This window comes from Neoarius graeffei, chromosome 15 (genome assembly GCF_027579695.1).
Source record: "Neoarius graeffei isolate fNeoGra1 chromosome 15, fNeoGra1.pri, whole genome shotgun sequence".
Taxonomy (NCBI): Eukaryota; Metazoa; Chordata; class Actinopteri; order Siluriformes; family Ariidae; genus Neoarius; species Neoarius graeffei.
In genome coordinates, this window is record NC_083583.1 from 57,219,246 (window position 1) to 57,243,967 (window position 24,722).

General features: G+C 42.1%; 1 protein-coding gene across 2 annotated transcripts in view; it reads right to left on the reverse strand.

The window, feature by feature from the left end:
• mknk1 (MAPK interacting serine/threonine kinase 1) overlaps nt 1-24,174 on the reverse strand; it is a 47,689-nt gene extending 23,515 nt beyond the window's left edge. For both annotated transcript variants that reach the window (XM_060941689.1, XM_060941688.1), the window contains exons 1-2: nt 24,099-24,174; nt 9,750-9,812 (exon numbers count right to left, since the gene is read on the reverse strand). In XM_060941689.1, the coding sequence (XP_060797672.1) occupies nt 9,750-9,812; nt 24,099-24,125 (90 nt within the window). In that variant the 5' untranslated portion in view covers nt 24,126-24,174. The remainder of the gene's footprint in view (nt 1-9,749; nt 9,813-24,098) is intronic.
• Between the last annotated feature and the right edge of the window lie 548 nt (nt 24,175-24,722).

Here is a 24,722-nt window from a genome sequence, read left to right on the forward strand (position 1 = left end):
GGTATAAATATGATGCGACACAGAGGCCTATTTCTCTTATCCACTCTTCAACATGGGAAAGACAAGAGAACACACCATTCAAGTAAGGCAGATGTGTGTCGACCTTCATACAGTAAGTCAGGCAATGGCTACAAGAAAATAGCCGCTCGCCTACACCTGCCCATATCTACAGTCAGAAGAATCATCAAGAAGTTTAAAACAACTGGAACAGTGGCAAACAAGCCTGGACGAGGATGCGAGTTTATCTTGCCACCACGCACAGTGAGGAGGATGGGAAGAGAAGTAAAAAGTTCTCCAAAGCTCACTGTTAGAGAATTGCATCAAAGAGTAGCATCTTGGGGTCACAAAGTCTCCATAACAACCATCAGGCGCTATCTACATGCAAACAAGCTGTTTGGGAGGCATGCACGGAAAAAGCCTTTTCTCACTTACAAGCATAAACGTAAACGTCTGGAGTTCGCTAAGCGGTACTGGGACTTCAAGTGGGACCGTGTGCTTTGGTCAGATGAGACCAAGATAGAGCTTTTTGGCAACAAACACTCTAATACATCACAAAAGATGAGTAGGCGGAAAAGCACTTCATGCCCACTGTGAAGTATGGGGGAGGATCGGTGATGCTGTGGGCCTGTTTCTCTTCCAAAGGCCCTGGGAACCTCGTTAGGGTGCATGGCATCATGAACTCTTTGAAATACCAGGACATTTAAATCAAAATCTGGTGGCCTCTGCCCGAAAGCTAAAGATGGGTCGTCACTGGGTCGTTCAGCAAGATAATGACCCTAAACATGTGGCCAAATCTACACAAAAATGGTTCACCAGGCACAAAATCAAGCTCCTCCCATGGCCATCTCAGTCCCCAGACCTCAACCCAATTGAAAACATGTGGGGTGAGCTGAAGAGGAGAGTGCATAGGAGAGGACCCAGGACTCTGGATGATTTAGAGAGATTGTGCAAAGAAGAATGGTCGAAGATCCCTCTCTCTGTATTCTCCCATCTTGTGAAATGTTATAGGAGAAGATTAAGTGCTGTCTTGTTGGCAAAAGGGAGTTGTACAAAGTATTAACATCGGGGTGCTAATAATTGTGGCATACATGATTTCATGTAAAAGAATTATTTCTTAATGTGGGATTTTTTTTCCCACTGAATAAATGCACTTGAATTAAAGGTTGGATTTTTCTCTTTTTTTTGCATCGTTGTCCTATATTATTTAAAAAAAATAAATAAATTTATTAGAAGCCTAAGAACATATCTTAACAAGGGGTGCCAATAATTGTGCAGGGCGCTGTATTTAGTACAAATACAGAGGTGATTATAGGAACTCACACGCGCTTCCTATAATTCGGACTAATTCTTGATAATCACCCTGAGCGACTCTGCAAAATGGCGGCCAATTGCTTCATCGCTGTAAGCGAGGAAGAATTCGAAATATTATGAAAGAAAATGCCGTTCCTAAAAGCACTAAAGATGCTATGAAGTTTGATCTAAAACTATTCAAAGGTAAAGGCCTCTGCATGCTCTTGCAACAAGGCTTTCGCAGATAGCTTTTCGCAGACAGTTGTAATTTATCGTTGAGCGGGGAGTAATAGGCGTATTCACCGCCACAACGCAAGGGGGCGCGAAGTCGCTAGGAGTAGTTGGTGGGTGTGGTTAGTGGAGTGTTTATCCTCCGGTTACTTATAACAACTAGAACTGGAGTCGTATAGATGTACGTACTTCCTCACTTCCTCGATCAACCGCTCTTCGTGCTGCTCCATCTTCGCTCGTGTTTTTAAAAATGGCGGTCGTGAAAACAAACCAAACCGGGAAAGCAGGGAAGCGGAAGTGCGTGTACAGCAGATGTAGAGTGGACCAATCAGAGCCCTCTTGTCTGCGACGCTGTCTGCGAGGCTGTCTGCGGTGGTCACAATTTTTGGGAGGTGCGCGCAGAGCGTCTGCGAAGGGGGGGGGCTTCGCAGACGCCATCTGTGACGCCATCTGCGAGGACTGGGTTGTCGGCATAAATTGGCCTTAAGATGGAATTGTGATCTACACTACCATTCAAAAGTTTGGGGTCACCCAGACAATTTTGTGTTTTCCATGAAAAGTCACACTTTTATTTCCCACCATAAGTTGTAAAATGAATAGAAAATATAGTCAAGACATTTTTCTGGCCATTTTGAGCATTTAATCGACCCCACAAATGTGATGCTCCAGAAACTCAATCTGCTCAAAGGAAGGTCAGTTTTATAGCTTCTCTAAAGAGCTCAACTGTTTTCAGCTGTGCTAACATGATTGTACAAGGGTTTTCTAATCATCCATTAGCCTTCTGAGGCAATGAGCAAACACATTGTACCATTAGAACACTGGAGTGAGAGTTGCTGGAAATGGGCCTCTATACACCTATGGAGATATTGCACCAAAAACCACACATTTGCAGCTAGAATAGTCATTTACCACATTAGCAATGTATAGAGTGGATTTCTGATTAGTTTAAAGTGATCTTCATTGAAAAGAACAGTGCTTTTCTTTCAAAAATAAGGACATTTCAAAGTGACCCCAAACTTTTGAACGGTAGTGTATTTTATCGGTTTCAAAACAAAGTATTTTGTGCCAGTCGGCATAGATAAGCGACAAGTCTGCGCACCGTTATGTTTCCATGCTGCTTTTGAAGTTTGAAATAAATCATTTTTAATACAATTTTTAAAAAGTTACAATAATCACCGGTGTATTTATACTTAAACTCTTATCCACCTCAGGCTCTGTGAATATCGGTGAATAATAACCTCGATATCGTCTCAGTGATTATTCACCGATAGTCACTTCACCTTTGGTGAATGATTGTTAAAGTGCCATTCCACCATTGGATGTATTCTTTGGCATAAAATACAATATATTTTATGACAACATGACTAGACAGAGAAATCTTTTAGCTTCAAAATGATATATCAAACATAATTTTTGACAACGACAAGTATATTAATTTTGCGACCAAAGTCACCTACCCTTTTAATTTCCGCGCGGTAGTGAAACGTGATGTCATCGGCAGGTTCCCCTTCTTGTGTACCACGTGATGTGGCGCACATTATCAGCAATGTCGGATAGAACGCGATAAAAATAATACCAATAAATCTAGCTAACTGAAAGATTAACTCAAAATTTTTCGCAATTTTTTTGGCCCCCATATACGAGGAGAAATGACTCTCTCACTTTGGGGGTTTCCTGGTCTAAAAATAGACCGACACGTGGTACACAAGAAGGGGAACCTGCCGATGACATCACGCGCGGAAATTAAAAGGGTAGGTGACTTTGGTCGCAAAATTAATATACTTGTCGTTGTCAAAAAATTATGTTTGATATATCATTTTGAAGCTAAAAGATTTCTCCGTCTAGTCATGTTGTCATAAAATATATTGTATTTTATGCCAAAGAATACATCCAATGGTGGAATGGCACTTTAAAAGAACATCTAAGCGCAATATACAGATGTATATTCACTACAAAGTATGTGCAATGCAAAAATACATAGAAATACACAAAAGATACAGAATTAAGGCCAATTTATGCTGACAACCCAGTCCTCGCAGACGGTGTCGCAGACAGTGTCTGCGTAGCCCCCCCACCTTCGCAGACGCTCTGCGCGCACCTCCCAAAAACTGTGACCACCGCAGAAGCCTCGCAGACAGCGCCGCAGACAAGAGGGCTCTGATTGGTCCACTCTACCCGCTGTACACGCACTTCCGCTTCCCTACTTTCCCAGTTTTTGTTTTCACGACCGGCATTTTTAAAAACACGAGCGAAGATGGAGCAGCATGAAGAGCGGTTGATTGAGGAAGTACGTACATCTATACGACTCCAGTTCTAGTCATTATAAAAAAAAAAGTTCTAGTCATTATAAGTAACCGGAGGATAAACACTCCACTAACCACACCCACCAACTACTCCTAGCGACTTCGCGCCCCCTTGCGTTGTGCCGGTGAATAACATCGCGCACGCCTATTATCCCCGCTCAACAATAAATTACAACTGTCTGCGAAAAGCTATCTGCGAAAGCCTTGTCACAAGAGCATGCAGAGGCCTTTATAATGATTATATAGCAGTAAGTTGCTATCAAGCAAATGGCCCGCGATTTGTCCATAGCAAAGTCTAAAGTCCCTCTCACGTCAGAATCTGGTCTTCCCAGGCAGTCTCCTGTCCCAGCACTAACCAACTCTTTAGGCGTACAGATGCAGCGCCGATCGCCGTTTTGATAGCCCTTGGCCTCTCGCCTATACAGCTAGGGTTGCAGTGGGGGCTGGTCCTCTGGTAACCGCGAGAGTTTGACTTCCCCACTCGCATCTGTATTGCAGCGTGCCTTGCCAGATGGTAGTAGGTACCATTTTTATCATGGTCTTTGGTATGACCCGACCACAAGTAAAACTCATGATCTCCTGCTCAAGAGGTGGACATGCTAACCACTAGACCAACTTTTGTCCATAGCAGGGGTGGAAAGTCACTAGATGCACCCAGAGACAAAGTAGTATAATCTGCTTGTCTTTTTTTTTTTAGTTCCACCGTGAACCAAATACATTCAATAGGGTGCTCATATTGTGGACACCAACATTTCCACCAACCAGATACAAAAACTTTTGATTAACTTTTACTAAAAAGTCATTTTTTAATATACATTTAAACCCAGCATGCTCCAGTTGGTTCATATATTTCATGGTGATGCAAAGATCGACTTGCACGTGCCACTATTTCCGCTTTAATCAGGATTATAATAATCGTATTTTGGTTTGCATTAGATTTTTAGGTAACCAAAACACAGGACTGGGCAACCACGCTGACCACATTAATGCGCTTGTGATTTGTCCACCCCTGCCTTTGTTTACCACTGAGTACTGAGAGCATCCTGACCAAATCTCAGATGTTCCAGATGGCATCTTTCTGACTTGTGGATAAATATAGAGAGAGGGTTGTGTAATTACAGAGTCTACTTTCTGTGTGCTTCCACAAAGGCAGCTCGCCAGGTAAGTGAAAAGAGGACAGAGGGTGAGTGACATTTACAGGAAATCCAAATGGTGACCTAGAACGACTGGAACTTCTCACTGCAGCCAAAAAATAGAGGCCAACTGAAAACAGTCATGACACTTCAGCAAGCATGAGGACTATAAATAGTGTCAGACGTACAAACTAACTTTAAACCTGATCTCTTATTATAAATGGAGCAAGTCCATAACTGAAGTCATGGCAGTATCTAAATCATTAAGTAGGAGATCACTCTCGTAACATTATGAAACTTTTTAATGTCAGAAAGGCCCAAGGAACCGAATAACAGGCAGACTAAATTATAGTGATCATGCAGTAAGTATTCACCCAGATGTAGAAAGTATGTAGAAAGTATTCTGAATGACCCCGTGCGTTTGGGTTTTTTTTCCCGTATTTTGTTAACATTTCAGCCTTACCCCAAAATGGATTCATTCAATGATATTTTTCTTCTCATAAGTTTTGCTAAAAAAATAAATTCATAATTAAAAAATTGGACAAAGTTTTTGTCATTCTACTCAAACTGAAATATTTCTAAAATAATCAGTGCAAATGGAATTAGCCTGAGCTCAATTTCAAGTGTAATAGCAAAATGTATTTTTTTCTCGGTGCAGTTTCCATCAAATCCTGCGCTCTGATTGGCTGGCGGGTGGGTGGGTCCATATCCTACGATACGGACCCCGGTTACGAACCTCTGGCGACTCGCTCGTTCACAACAACAAACACAGTAGCATTTTTTGTCAACATTTCTCTTTTTTTTTAATAAGATTATCAAAAATCTTATAAATTTTTGCCAGCATTTCTCAGGAGAATAGCATTAATTTTACAGCATGGATAGCGATAACGACAGTGTTCACAGCGAAGGCGAGTTTTACTACCCTGAGGAAAAAGAAATAAAAGAAAACATTTCAGGAGAAAGCTAAAACCTGTAATTTGCTAACGCTGAGCAAAAACATGGCTGAATCCTGAATGACTCCTATTTGTATAGGCGGCACAATGTAGTTTTTCCCTGCCACGGAAGTGCACTTGTATACCGAGGAGGAAGCCATTTGCATTACAGCCGTGAATGAGGATTCAAAATGGCGGTTCGGTTTTCCCTTTCGGGCGCTCTCGTTTTCTGTTAGAATTTGGTAAAGAAAAAAATAAATATATTATTTACCAGCTTAAGGTCGGTCCGTATGGTGAAATACCGTGACCTCGGCCTCGGTCAGTACTTTCAAGACCTCGGTCACGGTATTTCACGATATGGACCTCCCAGCTGGTAAATAGCATGTATATCTGAATACTAATGCAGATGGTGGTATTTCAGTTTCTCAGCTGTGTGATAAAAATACGATTTTGTCCATTTTAAAAGGCACAGATTGAGCAAGTGAAGAACTCTTATTAATTTCCAAATGCAGTATATTCTTTAGGAGTTGTACTGTGAACAAGCCCAATTCCAAAAAAGTTGGGACACTGCGTAAAACATACAAAAACAGAATGTGAAGATTTGCAAATCATGGAAACCCTATGTTTCATTGAAAATGGTACAAAGACATGTCAAATGTTGAAACTGAGAAATTTTATTGCTTTTTGAAAAATATTTGCTCATTTTTGAACTTGATGTCAGCAACATGTTTCAGAAAAGTTGGGACGGGGCAACAAAAGACTGAAAAAGTTGTTTAATAAAAAAAAACCCACTAATTTGGTTAATTAGCAACAAGTCAGTGTCATGATTGGGTATAAAAAGAGCGTCCCAGAGAGGCGGAGTCTCTCAGAAGTAAAGACGGGGAGGGGTTCACCACTCTATGAAAGACTGCGTGGGCAAACAGTGCAACAATTTAAGAATAACATTCCTCAATGTAAAATTGCAAAGAATTTGGGGATCACATCATCTATGGTACATAATATCATTAAAAGATTCAGAGAATCTGGAGAAATCTCTGTATGCAAGAGACAAGACTGAAAACTGACATTGGATGCCTGTGATCTTCAGGCCCTCAGGAGACACTGCATTAAAAGCAGACGCGTGTCTGTAGTGGAAATCACTGTATGGGCTCAGGGACACTTCAGAAAACCATCATCTGTGAAAACAGTTCATTACTGCATCCACAAATGCAAGTTAAAACCAGATATAAACAAGTGTTGCCAGGCAAAACAAACATTGCCCGGTAGCACTTATGATGAATATGAAGGAAGATATCTTGAAAAAACAATTTTGACTTTTTTGGTGACCTTGATTTTGACCTTGCGTGTGAACATACTTGGCCAATAAACACGATTCTGATTCTGTCGCCCCCTGTGACAGCGTGTGTAGGTCAGCCTCGGTTTCAATTTCGAAAACTGTAAGAGGTAAGAGTAGAATAATATAAAAGTACAGACAGTGGAAGCTCAATGGAACGCGCTTTCCCTCTATAATAAGCATAAACACGTCCGAAAGCAATTTCTTTAGTCTAGTCCATTTATTTATAATTTAGGAATAAATCAACAGAGCGGGGAAGTGATCATCAAAGGGGTTTAACAGTGGGTGTGGCCAAAACGCCTTCCTTTGCGTATGTAAACGAACCAAGAAACCATCCAATGACAGCAGTGAATGCAAATGAGGCAGGTAGTGATCCAATCAATCACTACGTTTACATGCACATTGAGAGAATCGAATTTCTGCCGTTGCTCGACTGAAATCGAAGTTCAAAATGCCATGTATACACCTTAATTCGGCTGAAATTGAACCGAACTTGATTTCTTGGAATCGAGCTACACGACCTAGATTATGCGATTTCTGCCGAGCTAGTTAGTGCATGTATACCCTATTGAGCTACGTATTCGAGCTACTTACTTCAGCACTGCCCCTTCCGGAAGTGACAAGACCACAAGGGAAACACAACAGCCTCGGTCGGCATGACAACGAATCATGACAACGGCATGAATCTTTTCTTTTTGTGGCATTGTTTGCACTGTTAAAATTTAGCTCACTTACTGTATCACCAAATACATCTGTACAGCTGTTGCATAGCTGTGAATTGTGTCGAAAAAACAGCCTCGGTCGGCATGACACTTCACCTTAGCCGCCCACTTTATTAGGAACACTTCTGTTCGTACATACAAACTACAAACACTCTTCTTAGAGTTTAGAGTACATTTTATTTTTAAAAGGGACAGTGTACAAATTAAACATTATCCTTGTGGTCAGGACAGATGTCTGTACCAGGTTATAGCAGTACATGCTAATTTCCGCCTGTAGTCACTTTGTTTATACTCTTGAATAGCTCTTCTTCATGACGACAACCGGAAGTGTACCAACACGATGGGGCGTGTAGCGCCACCTGTGGCTCGGGTGCACAATGCACCTCATAACAATAGCTCGATTTAAACACTGTGCATGTAGGATTGGATTTCTCTGGCACCCCTGCTGGGACCTTCCGCTCGATTACCGACAGCAGCTCGATTTGGATGTGCATGTAAACGTAGTCAATGTGTTTGTGGGCGGAGTCTTTCCGAGGCAGCACTCCTGCAGTCTGAGCTCAGAGGGTTTTTTTTGTTTTGTTTTGGTCACCGTGACCTTGACTTTGACCGGATGACCCCCAAAATTTTGGAGGTTCTATTTGAGACCAATGCCCATCTATCCTGACACGTCCATGAAGATTGGTCCAGCCGTTTTCCTGTAACATTGTTTATATATACACACACAAAAAAAAAAAACCCGACCAAAAACAATACCTTGCCCCCTGGTGGATTCTGTCCCAAGTGAGGTAACAATATCCAGAAACACCGCCACCTTCTCTGGGCCTGAGCTCTTTCACGATGGACTGAGGCGAAGTGGAAAACTGTCCCGAGGTCTGACGAATCAAAAGTAGAAATTCTTTTTAGAAATCATGGACCCCATGTCCTCCAGGCTAAAGAGGAGAGGGACCATCCGGCTTGTTATCAGTGCACAGTTCAAAAGCCAGCATCTGTGATGGTATGAGGGTTCATTAGTGCACATGACCTGGGTAGTTTGTACACCTGGGAAGGCATCATTAATGCTGAATGATATATACACGTTTCAGAGCAATATGTTGCCATCCAGACAATCTTTTTTCAGGGAAGGCCTTCCTTCTTTCAGCAAGACAACGCCAAACCTCTTTCTGCACATATTAAAACTGCACGGCTCTGTAGTAAAAGAGTCCGGGTGCTAAACTGGCCTGCCTGCAGTCCAGACCTGTCTCCTATTTAAAATATCTGGTGCATTATGAAGCGCAAAATATGACAAAGGAGACCCCGAACTGTTGAGCAACTGAAACTGAATATCAGGCAAGAATGGGACAACATTTCTCTTTCAAAACTACAGCAACTGTTCTCCTCAGTTCCCAAACGTTTACAGTGTTGTTAAAAGTAAAGATGATGCAACACAGTGGTAAACCTGCCCCTCTGCCAACTTTTTCAAAATGTACTGCTGACATCAAATTCAAAATGAGAGTACATTTTTCAAAATTTCTCAGTTCCAACATGTGATATATTGTCTTTGTACTATTTTCAATGAAATATGAGGTTTCCATGATTTGCAAATTATCGCATTCTATTTTTATTTACAATTTACACAGCGTCCCAACTTTTTTGGAATTGGGGTTGTATTAATTATTTCTATAGATGCTAATTTCCAAGGGTGAACAACATGCGACTTGGGGGACTTTGGTATAGCAATGTTAAGGTGTTTAAATTTACAAATAAACATACCGGTATCTTGGGGTTTTTTTCTGTTACTGCAGTGCTGTCCGTCAGATTAAAATTACCTGGCGTGTGCAGTGAAGCACCTGCAGATCCGAGTGCTCGCTCTTCCTCACCATGCCTGCAAGCTGGAAAGAAAAACAGTAGCTTCCTCACATCACGCTATTAAACAGAATATGAAAACGTACATACAGAGTCAGTATTAGTTATGTATTTTATGGTTCTGTAAAAGAGAGCACAAAGTACTGTGAATTACACAAACAAATACTCGCTAGAGTGGAGCATTGATTGATCCAGTGCATCTGAAATCAGGAAACCCTTAACCCTGTCCGTTTACTGGTTGTAGTTTTTATCAGCTCTCCTATTTAAATTAGCAGAAACTATGCCAACACACCTTCATGGAATGAGCAGCCTCAATCTATGTAAGAAATATTTCATCATTCAGTCGTCTTCAGTAATCAAAACCCCGTACATTTTCTACAGAGTCCTTTCACAAAGCATTGTCTCTAATAGGGTAGTCACTCGAGGCGGAATGCTGTCGGAATGAAAATTCTTCGTATATTCCGGGATATTCGAAGTGCATTCTAAAAATTCTGAGTGCATTCTAAACATTCGAACCCATTCTTATGGCTGGCCCGAATGCTTTGCTCATGCTCAAAACATCCGAGGTGCATTCGAAGAGGAGAAATATCGAACGGCATTTGAAGTGTATTCTAACTGCATTTTAAATATTCTTACGGCATTCCAACAGCATTTGAAACATTCTGATCACGTTCGAGGGAAAAATCGAAACGGCAAGCCACTTTAAATCCTGCCAGAATGTGCCTCAAATGAGCCAGAATGCCGTCGGAATGAAAATTCTTCCTATATTCCGGGATACTCGAAGTATATTCTAAGTCAGGGGTCACCAAACTTTTTTCTCTGGGGGCCACATTGTCGTTCCTGACTGTGATGGGGGGCCGGGGTCGGGTCAGCTATATAACAGAATTGTATGACCCAGGCAAATATGACCACCAGCAGGCCTCATTGTGTAGTAGAGATTACTAGCCTGGCACAGCCATCCCCACACTGCTATATCCCCACACTGCTATATCCCCACACTGGATTCCTGGCACATATTTGTTTATCTTTACTAGTGGTTTGTAAAAGTAGTAATCAAGTCTTCACGCTTTGTTTGAACTTGAAATACCACAGATATTCCATTTATTAATTTTCTAATAAAAATAACATCAAAGCTGTCAAGGTAAGAAACATCTGCCTAGTTGAGGTGATTGGCAAAGGTGAGTGGAAAATTATAAATTGTAGGCAGCGCTCGAAACTAACGGTGTCCCGATGTCCCGGGGACCATAAAAAATGTCATTGGGACACAAAATTATCATATCTGGGACAATCCCGGGACAATGGAAAAAAATAGATCTAGAAAAAAAGTTCTACATTTAATATTATTTACAAAGCCATAACATATACGTAGACATTCACCTAATTTGTCAATTTTAATTTTAAAACGTTAACAGCGAAAAATACATAGTAGCTACACTTTCGATGCACCTGCATCCGTAGGCTACAGAGCAGCGCATTCTGTTCTAGAATCTTCGGCCGGAGTCCGCATTACATGGACTTGGAATAGAATTGCTACCGCACACGCTGCGCCGACTCTTGCCAGAACAAAAATGCTGAAGTGGTTGAAGCGGACCGACCGCGGGGAAGAAACTGAAAGCCCAGACATAACGTCTCCGGGACCTTCAGGATCCAAAGTGTCATCGCCTGGTCTGCAGGCAACGCTAGCAACTGAATGAACTTAATGAACACTGTTAGACACGTTATAAAATACAACAGGAATGATGCGGATGATACTGACGGAAGATACCGTTCAACAGAATAAGTGAGTTTTCTTGGTGTCTTTCTAGTTCAGAAAGTTTAGTCAGTCAGCAGCACAACTAGGCTCGGACCTGCCACTATGCTGATGTTGCTAACATTTGCACCCGGCAGCGAAAGTTCATAAAAATGGATAACGGAAAGTTCATAAAAATGGATAACGGTAATGGTGAAAATTATAAGTTGGCCTTATAAGTGCCAGCAGATATTCAAGGTATAAGTAGATGAAATGAACATAAAAGGGGTCTTATTTTCAACTAAAGTGTACTGCAGATGTAGGGAGTTGAAACATTTTCTGAATGAGCTAGTTGGCCCCTTTAAATAAACGGGTATCTATTCATACAGTGAGATCGCCAAAGTTTAATAAACTGAAAATGCAATAACTGTAATTTTGAAGTAGATGATGTATAGGACATGTCACTTGTGTCTTGTGACTTATTGTAAAAATGATATAAAGAGTTCAAAATCGCATAGTTACAAATATAATAGTAACTTCATATGATAATATTAACCACTGGTTATTTCAGAGAGGAAAAAAATGGGGACACTATTGCTTCCATTCGGGACAATACAACACAGAATTCAGGACCACTGGGGGACACAAAGAAAAAAAAGTTAATTTCGAGCCCTGATTGTAGGTAGGCCTGTTGATCTCATCTCATCTCATTATCTCTAGCCGCTTTATCCTGTTCTACAGGGTCGCAGGCAAGCTGGAGCCTATCCCAGCTGACTACGGGCGAGAGGCGGGGTACACCCTGGACAAGTCGCCAGGTCATCACAGGGCTGACACAGACACAGACAACCATTCACACTCACATTCACACCTACGGTCAATTTAGAGTCACCAGTTAACCTAACCTGCATGTCTTTGGACTGTGGGGGAAACCGGAGCACCTGGAAGAAACGCATGCGGACACGGGGAGAACATGCAAACTCCGCACAGAAAGGCCCTCGCAGGCCACGGGGCTCGAACCCGGACCTTCTTGCTGTGAGGCGACAGCGCTAACCACTACACCACCGTGCCGCCCAGGCCTGTTGATATTATTAATAATAATTGTGTGCAGCACTTAATAAAGATCAAATAAATAGGCCTATAAAATAAATACATTTAAAAAAAACAGTGAAATTATAATCATATGAGCAATAGCTCAATAGATCACAGCAGTTGTGCTGTGTCCTGCACGTCATTGCTCTCATCCATGGCCAAAGCAAAAAACTCGAATTCTGATGCTCTCTCATTCAGCTGGTCATACACGTTGTCCCCCAAATCTTCGGTTCGCCTGGTCACAGTAGGTGCGGAGAGACTCACCGCGTTGAGCGCATCCTTCTTGTCGGGACACACCTCCTCGGCCACAGCAAGCATGCATACTTTAACAAAGTCCCCATCGGTAAACGGCTTTCCATGGGTAGCTGGTAGGTGAGCTGCCTTATAGCTAGCTCAGACAGCAGCCTGGTTGATCTGGGTTTGGCGAAGGAATACATTCTGTTGTGCAGCCAGTCCGCATTTCATCCTCCGAATCCTGTCTTCTCTCGTTTGCCCTCGCAAACTAGCATACTCTTTGTGGCGGGTTTCGTAGTGACGACGCAGATTATATTCTTTGAAAACCGACACACTTTCTTTACATACAAGACAAACTGCACGGTTCTTACACCGAACAAAAAAAATAATCGGTGGTCCACTGCTCTTTAAAAACTCTGCACTCTCTGTCAGCTTTTCGCTGACCGCTAGCCATTTTGCTGTCCTGAACACTGACAGTTCTCTGCACGTGCACTGTCTGTCACTGCTTGATCGCGAGCATATGACGAAAATTCAGAAAATATGAATAGCTCATTTTATAACTAAATATCAATTTTAATTGATAAAATCAACAAAATACAAGATGCAGACATATTTGCCAAAAAGCAATTTAAAAAAGTAGGCCATGACCACTTTTGGGGATCGCCTCATAGGGCCGGTTCAAGTGGTGGGGGGCAGAGGGGCTGGGGGCCGGTCAAAGGGGGGTGGCGGGCCGGAGTCGGCCCGCAGTTTGATGACCCCTGTTCTAAGTATTCGAGCTGCATTCTCTTTGAATTCTTAGATGTTCGAAACATATTGGGCGGCTATTCTGGAAGTGTCCTGACTGCATTTGAGGTGAATTCGTACACCATTCGAGGCACCTTCCGACCAGACTTTGGGTGGTATTCGGGCAGCAATCGAACCGCACTCGTACGGCATTCTTAATATTCTTACTGCATTCTAACAGCATTCTAGGTATTCCTACTGTGTTCCAACTACATTTGGACTGCATTCGAAAGCTAATACACCCGGAATGTGCAAGAATCATTCGAGGCGGGTTCGACACACATTCTAAGTATTCAAACAGCATTCTTACAAAGCTGTAAGAATGTTGGACAGTTTGAAATTCCCGCCCGAATGTGGCGCGAATTTTCAAAAACTTTTAATTCTGGCTGGTTCTGCTTGATTTCCTGCTAATTCTGAATAAGCGTGACGGGGGCCTAAGGTAGACACTGTAGGAACATCCATATGAGGATTTATCGTTAACAACAGGCACGTGGGGGGGGGAGCTGCCACTTATCAGTTTTAGTCAAAATGCAGATACTAGAAAAGTTTACACAAGCACTATAGACAAAGCAGCTTTATAAGAAATCCAGATACTAGGGAGCAGTAGGGGGTGAGGCGCCTTGCTCAAGGGCACTTCAGCCATTCCTGCTGGTCCAGGGAATCAAACCAGCAACCTTTTGATTCCAAAGCTGCTTCTCTAACCATTAGGCCATGGCTTTCCAGCAGTGTGTTGAAAGGATGGTCCATATGAGTATCAGGGTTTTATGATTACAGCAGAAGTTTTTTAGGTATATACTTGAAGGAAAATTCAGTGGTATTCCTAATAAAGACAGTCAACTGGTGTTAACTGTCCACTGGTCTAAAATAGCTATGTCAAACATACAATATACAGCAAAAAGTATGTGAACACCACATATTAATGTGAAGACTCCATATTAACGCCCATGGTTAATACGGGATGTCCAACAAGCTCCTATAGGTGTGATGTTTGTTTTATCTGTAACCACTGATCCCATGCGGGGTCGCGGGGGGCAAGCTGGAGCCTATCCCAGCTGACCATGGGCGAGAGGCTGGGTACACCCTGGACAAGTCGCCAACTAACTCATCACAGGGTTGACACACACAGACACAAACAACCATTCACACTCACACTGTAAGAAGTGATTTTGGAGAGTGGTAAATATAAGGCAAAAAAAAAAAAAAAAGTGTGTTTCCGGTAACCCGACTGATTGAGAATTTCCGCGTCGAAATTGCCAACCGTAAAGTTTTTATTACAAATTTCCCTCGATATTTTAGTGTAAGCGGTGTTAGTTTGTCATAATTTTTTGTTTCAACGCATTCAAGCTGTGAAAGAAACAATAAAAAGTAAAATGTTTCACCACTTCTATCAGCCCTCCTGCATAAACATGGAAGCGCACTTGTATACTGAAGGAGGAAGGGAAAACTGAGCCGAGGCGCCATTTTGAATCCTCATTCAAGGCTGTAATGCAAATTGCTTCCTCTTCAGTATACAAGTGCACTTCCATGGCAGGGAAAAACACTACATTTTGCCGCCTATGTAGTCCCCTATTTATACAAATAGGAGTCATTCAGGATTCAGCCATGTTTGTGCTCGGTGTTTTTGCTCGACCCAAGTTCTACAGTGGGCTAGGCGAGGCCGTCTGCTTTTAATGGAAGTAGCCTAGGACGTTATTTTCACGTTATTTCTTGATAAGGTGTTTTCACGTTATTACATGAAAATATCATGAAATAACGTGATAATTTCCTATCATGAAATTACGTGATGTTATTACATGATAGATATATTGTAAAAACGTGATAACTTTGTTAACAATATCTTTTCACGCAATTACTTGATTCTAAGCCAATTTTTTTTTTTTTTGAGTGTGGCAGCAATACGCTTCCGTAGATCATAACTCGAACTCTCACGATATTTTTTTTATTCGTTTAAAGATTTAAAACACTTATTTTATGTGTGGTATAAAGGATTCTGTGCCAAAATACTATTTTGTAAGATGTTTACTTGTGTTAATTTTTTCAAACAAAATAAAAAAAAAATTAAGAAAAAAAAAAATTTTCTCCTACCTACCAACCTTAATTTAGTATTTCATGTTACCTGAAACACTTTTTTTTTTTTTTTTGGCCTAAGCTATGCAAACCATATAAAATATACTCGATTATTGCAGTCAGCCAAGGAATTATAAAGTAATGGGTAAATTATACATATGCTACCTATTCATTAACAGTAAAAACCGTTACATGGAAAAATACAGTAAAATATACCCCAAAGCCGTGAGTCCTGTGCTCCAAATTGCGTATGTGTCAGACCGCGCGTTTGAGTGAGCGGGACAGGGAACTCTCGGACTGCCATCTTCCTCTCTCCGGCTGAAAGTGTTGTTTGCATTCGCCAATTATCCAGAAACAACATTTGAAGCTGTTAGTTCTTGAGTTATAAAACAGGTTCATTACTTGAAATGTTGTGTGAAGCTGTTGTACTGCACTTTATTCTGTGGGGTTTTTTTGATGATTTTATGGATTAAAAACACTGAGATGATGAACCATCTGAAAGTCTTTTTTGGGGGGGTACATCGTTCCTTCTCCGAATAAGTAATGGTTACTAACTGATATTAATTACCTTTGATTAGTAATTATCAGGTATTACCTACTAGCAAACAAGAGATAATTTTACCCAATTTCAATGAGAAAGTAGCTGTTGAATAGATACAGAAATGTGAGGTAAATTTTACCCAATTTATTTAAGTATTTCATAGCTTTTTAGTCAATGCAAATTGTTACCTCAGATTCTCATCTCATCTCATTATCTGTAGCCGCTTTATCCTGTTCTACAGGGTCGCAGGCAAGCTGGAGCCTATCCCAGCTGACTACGGGCGAAAGGCGGGGTACACCCTGGACAAGTCGCCAGGTCATCACAGGGCTGACACATAGACACAGACAACCATTCACACCTACGGTCAATTTAGAGTCACCAGTTAACCTAACCTGCATGTCTTTGGACTGTGGGGGAAACCGGAGCACCCGGAGGAAACCCACGCGGACACGGGGAGAACATGCAAACTCCGCACAGAAAGGCCCTCGCCGGCCACGGGGCTCGAACCCAGACCTTCTTGCTGTGAGGCGACAGCACTAACCACTACACCACCATGCCGCCCCTACCTCAGATTTATTGGGTAAATTCTATAGGTTACTTTTTGCAGTGCACGGTCAGTTCAGAGCCACCAATTAACCTAACCTGCATATCTTTGGACTGTGGGAGGAAACCCACGGGGAGAACATGTGAACTCCACACAGAAAGGCTCTTGTTGGCCACTGGGCTTGAACCCAGAACCTTCTTGCTGTGAGGCGACAGTACTAACCACTACACCACCGTGCCGTCATAGGTGTGATGATCAGGTGTAAACACACTTTTGGTCATATAGCGTACACTGATAGCGTTGGTTTCAAATGAACGAACTCCAAAGCAGCAATGTCCCAATATGCAGCTACCAATTACTACATATCTATGCGTCAATGACCCGAACCCATAACTACGTCATCGATTGTTTACCGCAATGCGTTATGGGCGATACCCGGGGTCAGCTCCGCCGTATTGCCTACTTTCGCCTTTGTTAAACACTGCATTGTTCTGTCTAACCGGTCTGAACCATGCAGCCTAAAGTGAATTGCTGTGTGCCTTCCTGTGTCTCCACAACAAAGAGAACACCTAATCTGAGCTTTTATCAGCTGCCAGTCAAGAAAAGAAGAGAAGAAAGAAATGGATAAGTTTAACCTGCAACGAAAACCTTCGAACTGAATCGGAATGGACAAGTGTTTGTAGCTTACGTTTCTCTGGGGGAAAAAGACGGACTTAAACTGTGACCCAGCAATATTTCCATAGTCTGCGGAACGGCCTTCGGTTATAGCAGATTATAACAATCGACACTGTTCATCGTCTGAAACTAGCGAGATTCCAAAGCCTGCAAAACAAAGAAGCATTCTTCAGCCTTTGCCTCTCAACATACTGAAGCACACGGCAGCCGAACGAGCCTGTCGGACCGATAAAACTCCCAAACCATGAAGGGTTTTCTTTCGGGTATGGATAATGTTCACCTCACTAGCAGCATTTATCGAAGAAAATGCATTTACACTGAACATGACACGGCAGATCAGTGAGTTTCCAAAGGCTGAGGTTTTTTTTTTGGTAATATTTCCTGATAAAGTTTTATTTAACTAATCACTCATTTATAAATGTTTTGATGCTGTTCATCTGGGCCCGGGATCACGAAGCAATCTTCGATTTAAGTCAACAGTTGATTTTTCATAATAGTTTCCCTTACTGCATCTGTAACTTTCACTGTACTGGATCAAGATTAAGTACAAAGCCAAGATTTCATTAGAACAAAGCTTCTTAGAAAACCGTAAGGAATAGCTGAACAAATTTAGAATTGAGTCCAAGATTGCTTCGTGATTCAATATACATCCTCGGGGGGGGGGGGGGGGGGGAATTCTGAGATTTGATGATGTTGTACAGTGTGGTAGACTCAGTCTAGACTCTTACCAAACTTGATTTGGATACCGGTTTTCCTGCTGTAAACCCTCGACAAGTTATCCACTTCTTTAAATCACCAATTTCATTGTCTTCCACAACAGAGCACGGCAAAATCGCTCCTCTCACATAAAATTAATTTGACATCCGTCATATCACTCAACTACCGACCCCAGCTATCCCCCACAATGTATTGCGGTAAACAAGTGATGTAGTTATAGACCGTCTGCACTTGCGTCATGAATCTCCCATGATGCTCTCTGATTTTGTTGTGTCTGCCATCTTTGTGGGATAGCATCCATTGATGGCATATATTGCTTGGTTAGTGACCATCGGTAGTACACTACTTTTCTCGGTGCATTGTGGGATACTCTGAGTGCACTATATAGGGTGTAATAATTCTCACTATACATTCGGACAGCACTACAAAATGGCGAACTTGCTATATAGTCCACTATATACTGAGTAGGGAGTGATTTCGGACACGGGGTAAGTCACTCATCCTTAAAAAAAAATCCGTTTCCTGTCCACCGGGTGAGCAAAAAAATTTTCAGTCAGGAGGGAGGGATATTTTTAATATATATATATGGATGGATAAGAAATCGCAATGCTGTGTTTGCTTTGTCTTTCAGTACTTTTTTTATTACAAAAGCAGACGCATTTAATAAAATATGACAGTTTAATCAACTGAAACTTGTACAAAAACTTTAAGTTAGCATTTTAAATGCTGACTGCAACATTTGCAAAACTTTTACAAAGGTACTTAAAGTCCGTGTGTCGGACATTTTTTGTAGTTCTAAATCAAGCGTTAGGCCTAGTTCGGATGAAATTACACTATTAAAATGATCACTGAATGATTTGTTTTTCTGAATCTTTACTATTTTGTTGTTCGCTAGAATACCATTTTGCGATTTCACACTTAAGCAAATGTTTGAAAACTCCGGATCTCCTTCCTTCATGGTGGCTGCCATTTTTTTGTGCCGCACGGCGCATACGCAGAGCTGATTCGATTCTATATTCTGCGCGGAGTGCAGGGCTTTCCACAAGCGCCGGCCATACAGCTGACTACACAATTAAGTCCAGACGGCTACTTTAATGACTATTTTTGTAGCCCACAGGCTCTAAACATTAATTTTCGATCTTAATAAATTAAATGTTTATCTAACGGACTGACAATAATGTCAAACTGAACCGCACTCATTTAAGTTGTGATTCGCGCTGTTTGTACCGATAATAACCACAAATTCCCCGCTGACTTCGTTGATCAAGGGAGAGTAACTCATCCGCGGCCCCGACATGCGGTGTGTGTGCGCGCACGCACTCGGTGGAGGCAGTAGTGTGTCGGGGCCGTCGGAGGGAACAGAAGCAAAGATGACGCTTATTTTGTCTCCGGCAAACCAGTCTTCTCTCGTTCAATTACGTGCTGGCATCAAAAGACACCGTTGGTTGTAAATGAACCCAAACTGAGTGGTTGGAGTGTATTTTCATACACAAATGGAGAAATGTTCGCTGAGTGTTTGTGTAGCCCCACTGCAGACCGTTGTCGTTAATTCATAGCATGCTCAGCTGCGTGAATGTGTCATGCACCGAAAATAAGAGATTTACAAGCCAGGAACGCCTCATGATGCAATACGCAAGAAAAGAAAGAAGATTTACTGCCATTTTACTTTGTATTTGAGTAAAATGAATAAATAAATGGTCTGTGGAAAATACATTTAACCCTGGGAACTGCGTGCACAGGAGTTTATTTTGTGTTTACTCCCCCCCGGCTACTTATTTGTCATGGCTGGCTAGTATGAGCCTTAGTGGAAAGCCCTGGGAATGCGTAAATGTCAAGTTCGATTTTAGATTTACGAACCCGAAAAAAATGCCGAAAAACCTGGAGGCATCATGGCTCAGGTGGATAAGGCGCCACACCATAAACCCGGGGACCTGGGTTCGATTCCGACCCGAGGTCATTTCCCGATCCCTCCCCGTCTCTCTCTCTCTCCTGCTCATTTCCTGTCTCTACACTGTCCTATCCAATAAAGGTGAAAAAAAGCCCAAAAAATATCTTTAAAAAAAAATGTCGAAAAAACGGCGTTAAAAAAAAAATTTTCAACCGCACAAACGGCACTCACCCGGCCGGTGGACCGGAAACAGAACATTTTTTAATAATGGCCTGATGCAGGTTAAACATTATCAGTTCATTTGTTTACGAACATTAGAATTACTTCCTCATTTACATAAACACCGACATCGATATATTTATGTAAAAGATATTTTGTACTAAATACAAGTCTATGGAAAACAAATTTTAAACAAAAACTATGTTTTGTTAACTTAATACCACATACTGATTACTTTTTATAAATAATTATCTGGCTGTCAATAATTGTGGAACGGTGTCAATAACAGTGGACAAAGGGTGTCGATAATTGTGGAACGGTAATGATAACCGTGGACAAAAGGTGTTGATAATTTTTTTTGATTGATTGATTTATTCCGAACAGTAAAGATAATATTTTTTAAAAATGCAATAATCAGAACATCGTCATAAACAAACAAAATAGCGTAGCCACAAGGCAGTAATATAATAATGTTCAGAAAAGATTAGGAAGAAGTAAATAACTTATCAAATCCTAAGCCTCGATAACCGTGGACAAAAGCTGACGATAATTGTGGAACGGTGATGATAACCGTGAACAAAAGCTGTCGATAATTGTGGAACGGTGATGATAACTGAATAAAGGTGTCGATAACCGTGGACCAAAGCTGTTGATAATTGTGGAACGGTGATGATAACCGTGGACAAAAGCTGTCGATAACCATGTACAAAAGCTGTCAATAATTGTGGAACGGTGATGATAACCGTGGACAAAAGCTGTCGATAACCGTGGAACGGTGATGATAACTGAATAAAGGTGTCGATAACCGTGGACCAAAGCTGTTGATAATTGTGGAACGGTGATGATAACCGTGGACAAAAGCTGTCGATAACCATGTACAAAAGCTGTCAATAATTGTGGAACGGTGATGATAACCATGGACAAAAGCTGTCGATAACCGTGGAACGGTGATGATAACTGAATAAAGGTGTCGATAACCGTGGACCAAAGCTGTTGATAATTGTGGAACGGTGATGATAACCATGGACAAAAGCTGTCGATAACCATGTACAAAAGCTGTCAATAATTGTGGAACGGTGATGATAACCGTGGACAAAAGCTGTCGATAACCGTGGACAAAAGCTGTCGATAACCGTGGAACGGTGATGATAACAGTGAACAAAAGCTGCCGATAATTGTGGAACGGTGATGATAACCGTGGACAAAAGCTGTCGATAACCGTGGACAAAAGCTGTCGATAACCGTGGACAAAAGCTGTCGATAACCGTGGACCAAAGCTGTCGATAACCATGGACAAAAGCTGTCGATAACCGTGGAACGGTGATAACAGTGAACAAAAGCTGCCGATAATTGTGGAACGGTGATGATAACCGTGGACAAAAGCTGTCGATAACCGTGGACAAAAGCTGTCGATAACCGTGGACAAAAGCTGTCGATAACCGTGGACAAAAGCTGTCGATAACCGTGGACAAAAGCTGTCGATAACCGTGGAACGGTGATGATAACAGTGAACAAAAGCTGCCGATAATTGTGGAATGGTGATGATAACCATGGACAAAAGCTGTCGATAACCGTGGACAAAAGCTGTCGATAACCGTGGACAAAAGCTGTCGATAATTGTGGAACGGTGATGATAACCATGGACAAAGGTGTCGATAACCATGGACCGAAGCTGTGGATAATTGTGGAACAGTGATGATAACCGTGAACAAAGCTGTCGATAACCATGGACAAAAGCTGTCGATAATTGTGGAACGGTGATGATAACCGTGGACAAAGGTGTCGATAACCATGGACCGAAGCCATCGATAATTGTGGAACAGTGATGATAACCGTGGACAAAAGCTGTCGATAATTGTGGACAAAAGCTGTCGATAACTGTGGAACGGTGATAACTGAACAAAGGTGTCGATAACCGTGGACCAAAGCTGTTGATATTTGTGGAACAGTGATGATAACCGTGGACAAAAGCTGTCAATAACCGTGGACAAAAGCTGCTGATAACCATGGACAAAAGCTGTCAATAATTGTGGAACGGTGATGATAACCGTGGACAAAAGCTGTCGATAATTGTGGAACAGTGATGATAACCGTGGACAAAAGCTGCCGATAACCGTGGAACGGTGATGATAACAGTGAACAAAAGCTGTCGATAATTGTGGAACGGTGATGATAACCGTGGACAAAAGCTGTCGATAACCGTGGACAAAAGCTGTCGATAACCGTGGACAAAAGCTGTCGATAACCGTGGACAAAAGCTGTCGATAACCGTGGACAAAAGCTGTCGATAACCGTGGAACGGTGATGATAACAGTGAACAAAAGCTGCCGATAATTGTGGAACGGTGATGATAACCGTGGACAAAAGCTGTCGATAACCGTGGACAAAAGCTGTCGATAACCGTGGACAAAAGCTGTCGATAATTGTGGAACGGTGATGATAACCATGGACAAAGGTGTCGATAACCATGGACCGAAGCTGTGGATAATTGTGGAACAGTGATGATAACCGTGAACAAAGCTGTCGATAACCATGGACAAAAGCTGTCGATAATTGTGGAACGGTGATGATAACCGTGGACAAAGGTGTCGATAACCATGGACCGAAGCCATCGATAATTGTGGAACAGTGATGATAACCGTGGACAAAAGCTGTCGATAATTGTGGACAAAAGCTGTCGATAACTGTGGAACGGTGATGATAACTGAACAAAGGTGTCGATAACCGTGGACCAAAGCTGTTGATAATTGTGGAACAGTGATGATAACCGTGGACAAAAGCTGTCGATAACCGTGGACAAAAGCTGTCAATAACTGTGGAACGGTGATGATAACCGTGGACAAAAGCTGTCGATAACCGTGGACAAAAGCTGTCGATAATTGTGGAACAGTGATGATAACCGTGGACAAAGGTGTCGATAACCATGGGGAACGGAATCACGTCATTTGATGCACTAAGTAATTGGGAATCAACTCTTTTTCAGTGAAAGAGTGAGTAATTATTCATGCACAATTTACGTATTGAAAGTCTTTTCTACTTTTGCAACGGCCAAAAGATCGTTAAGGTGTCGATAATTGCAGCCGCCGCTCTATTAGCTACATAACCTTTCATGAGACTTACTGTTGTTTCTTCTTTCCAGCGTCTGAAACGCTCTTCTGTCCATCTTCTCGGCTTGACCGGAATAAACCGGTCTCCGGCCAGTCCCGCGCTCACTGGCAGGTTAATAACGCGCTCGTGAGCGAGATCTGCGCGTATCCACCTGGTCACGTGACGGACGCTAACCGGAAACGCGAGCTGCATAGTGAAGATGTTTAAACGGTTCAGTCAGCGGCTTTATGCTGCTGAGGGAAACTCCTGCCACGGCATCACAGAATGATGGTGCACACGTTACCTAACAATCTCTCACAGTAGCTCAGAAGCTAAAATAAACCTGGTTTACCAGTGATACCCTTAACTCTTTCATAATAAACATCCAAACCGGTGTTAAGTGGATACCGGTTATCAGGACAACTCTAATATCATCCTCCCTCACTCACCAGTCAGGAAGAGCGCTGTGACCCGTCAGTGAGCTCCAGCACATATTACACTCAAAACTGTTTCGCATAATAAACGCAGCAGCAGCAGCAGACTTGAGACTCGGAAGGCTGCCTGTCTTTAACTTCTCCTGCTCAGTAAAGCGGACTGTGTGCTGATGTAACGCTCACACAGTTAGGGAACACGGTCACAAAATAAACCGGCAACTATCTAACAGTCTCAAAGCCTGTACGTTTAACATACTGAGCATAAATAACAGAATAAAAATTATTAAACAGAATATCATCCAAACCTGGAAACTGCACCCAAATAACTCCATCTGCGTCTGCGCAGCCTCTATCAGCCGGTCCGGTCCGCGCGCGAGCGGAGGGAATGTGAGGAGGAAATGCAACACTATCAAGCCCCGCCCACAATAACGTAGCCTGCCTTTCATTGGTCGATTGACGGGACGCGTGATTACGCAAACGCCCAAAAGTTGGTTTCACCCAATGACTCAGGGTTTTTATTTTATGAACTAGTTTCCGTCATGGACCCGAAAGGGAACCTGGTGTGAATGACTTTAGTGCTTTTGGTGGTCAGAATAGAAGTGGACTCGGTTCTGTTTCTGGACATGTTACCAATTTATGAGCTCTAGAGCACTTCTTGTTCACACCAACTGCCCACTTGTATAACAGTGAGGAAAATGTAATCCAACATGGCTGTTTCATATGATTTGGCTGTGGATGAAATAGAGTGGAAAAAAACAAACAAGTCGAGTTTATTTTTGTAGCGTTTTTAACAATAGACATTGTCACAAAGCAGCTTTAAACATGAGCTAATTTTATCCCTAATCCATCCCCAATGAGCAAGCCTGTGGTGACAGTGGCAAGGAAAAACTCCCTCAGGCGACAAGAAACCTCGAGAGGAACCGGACTCA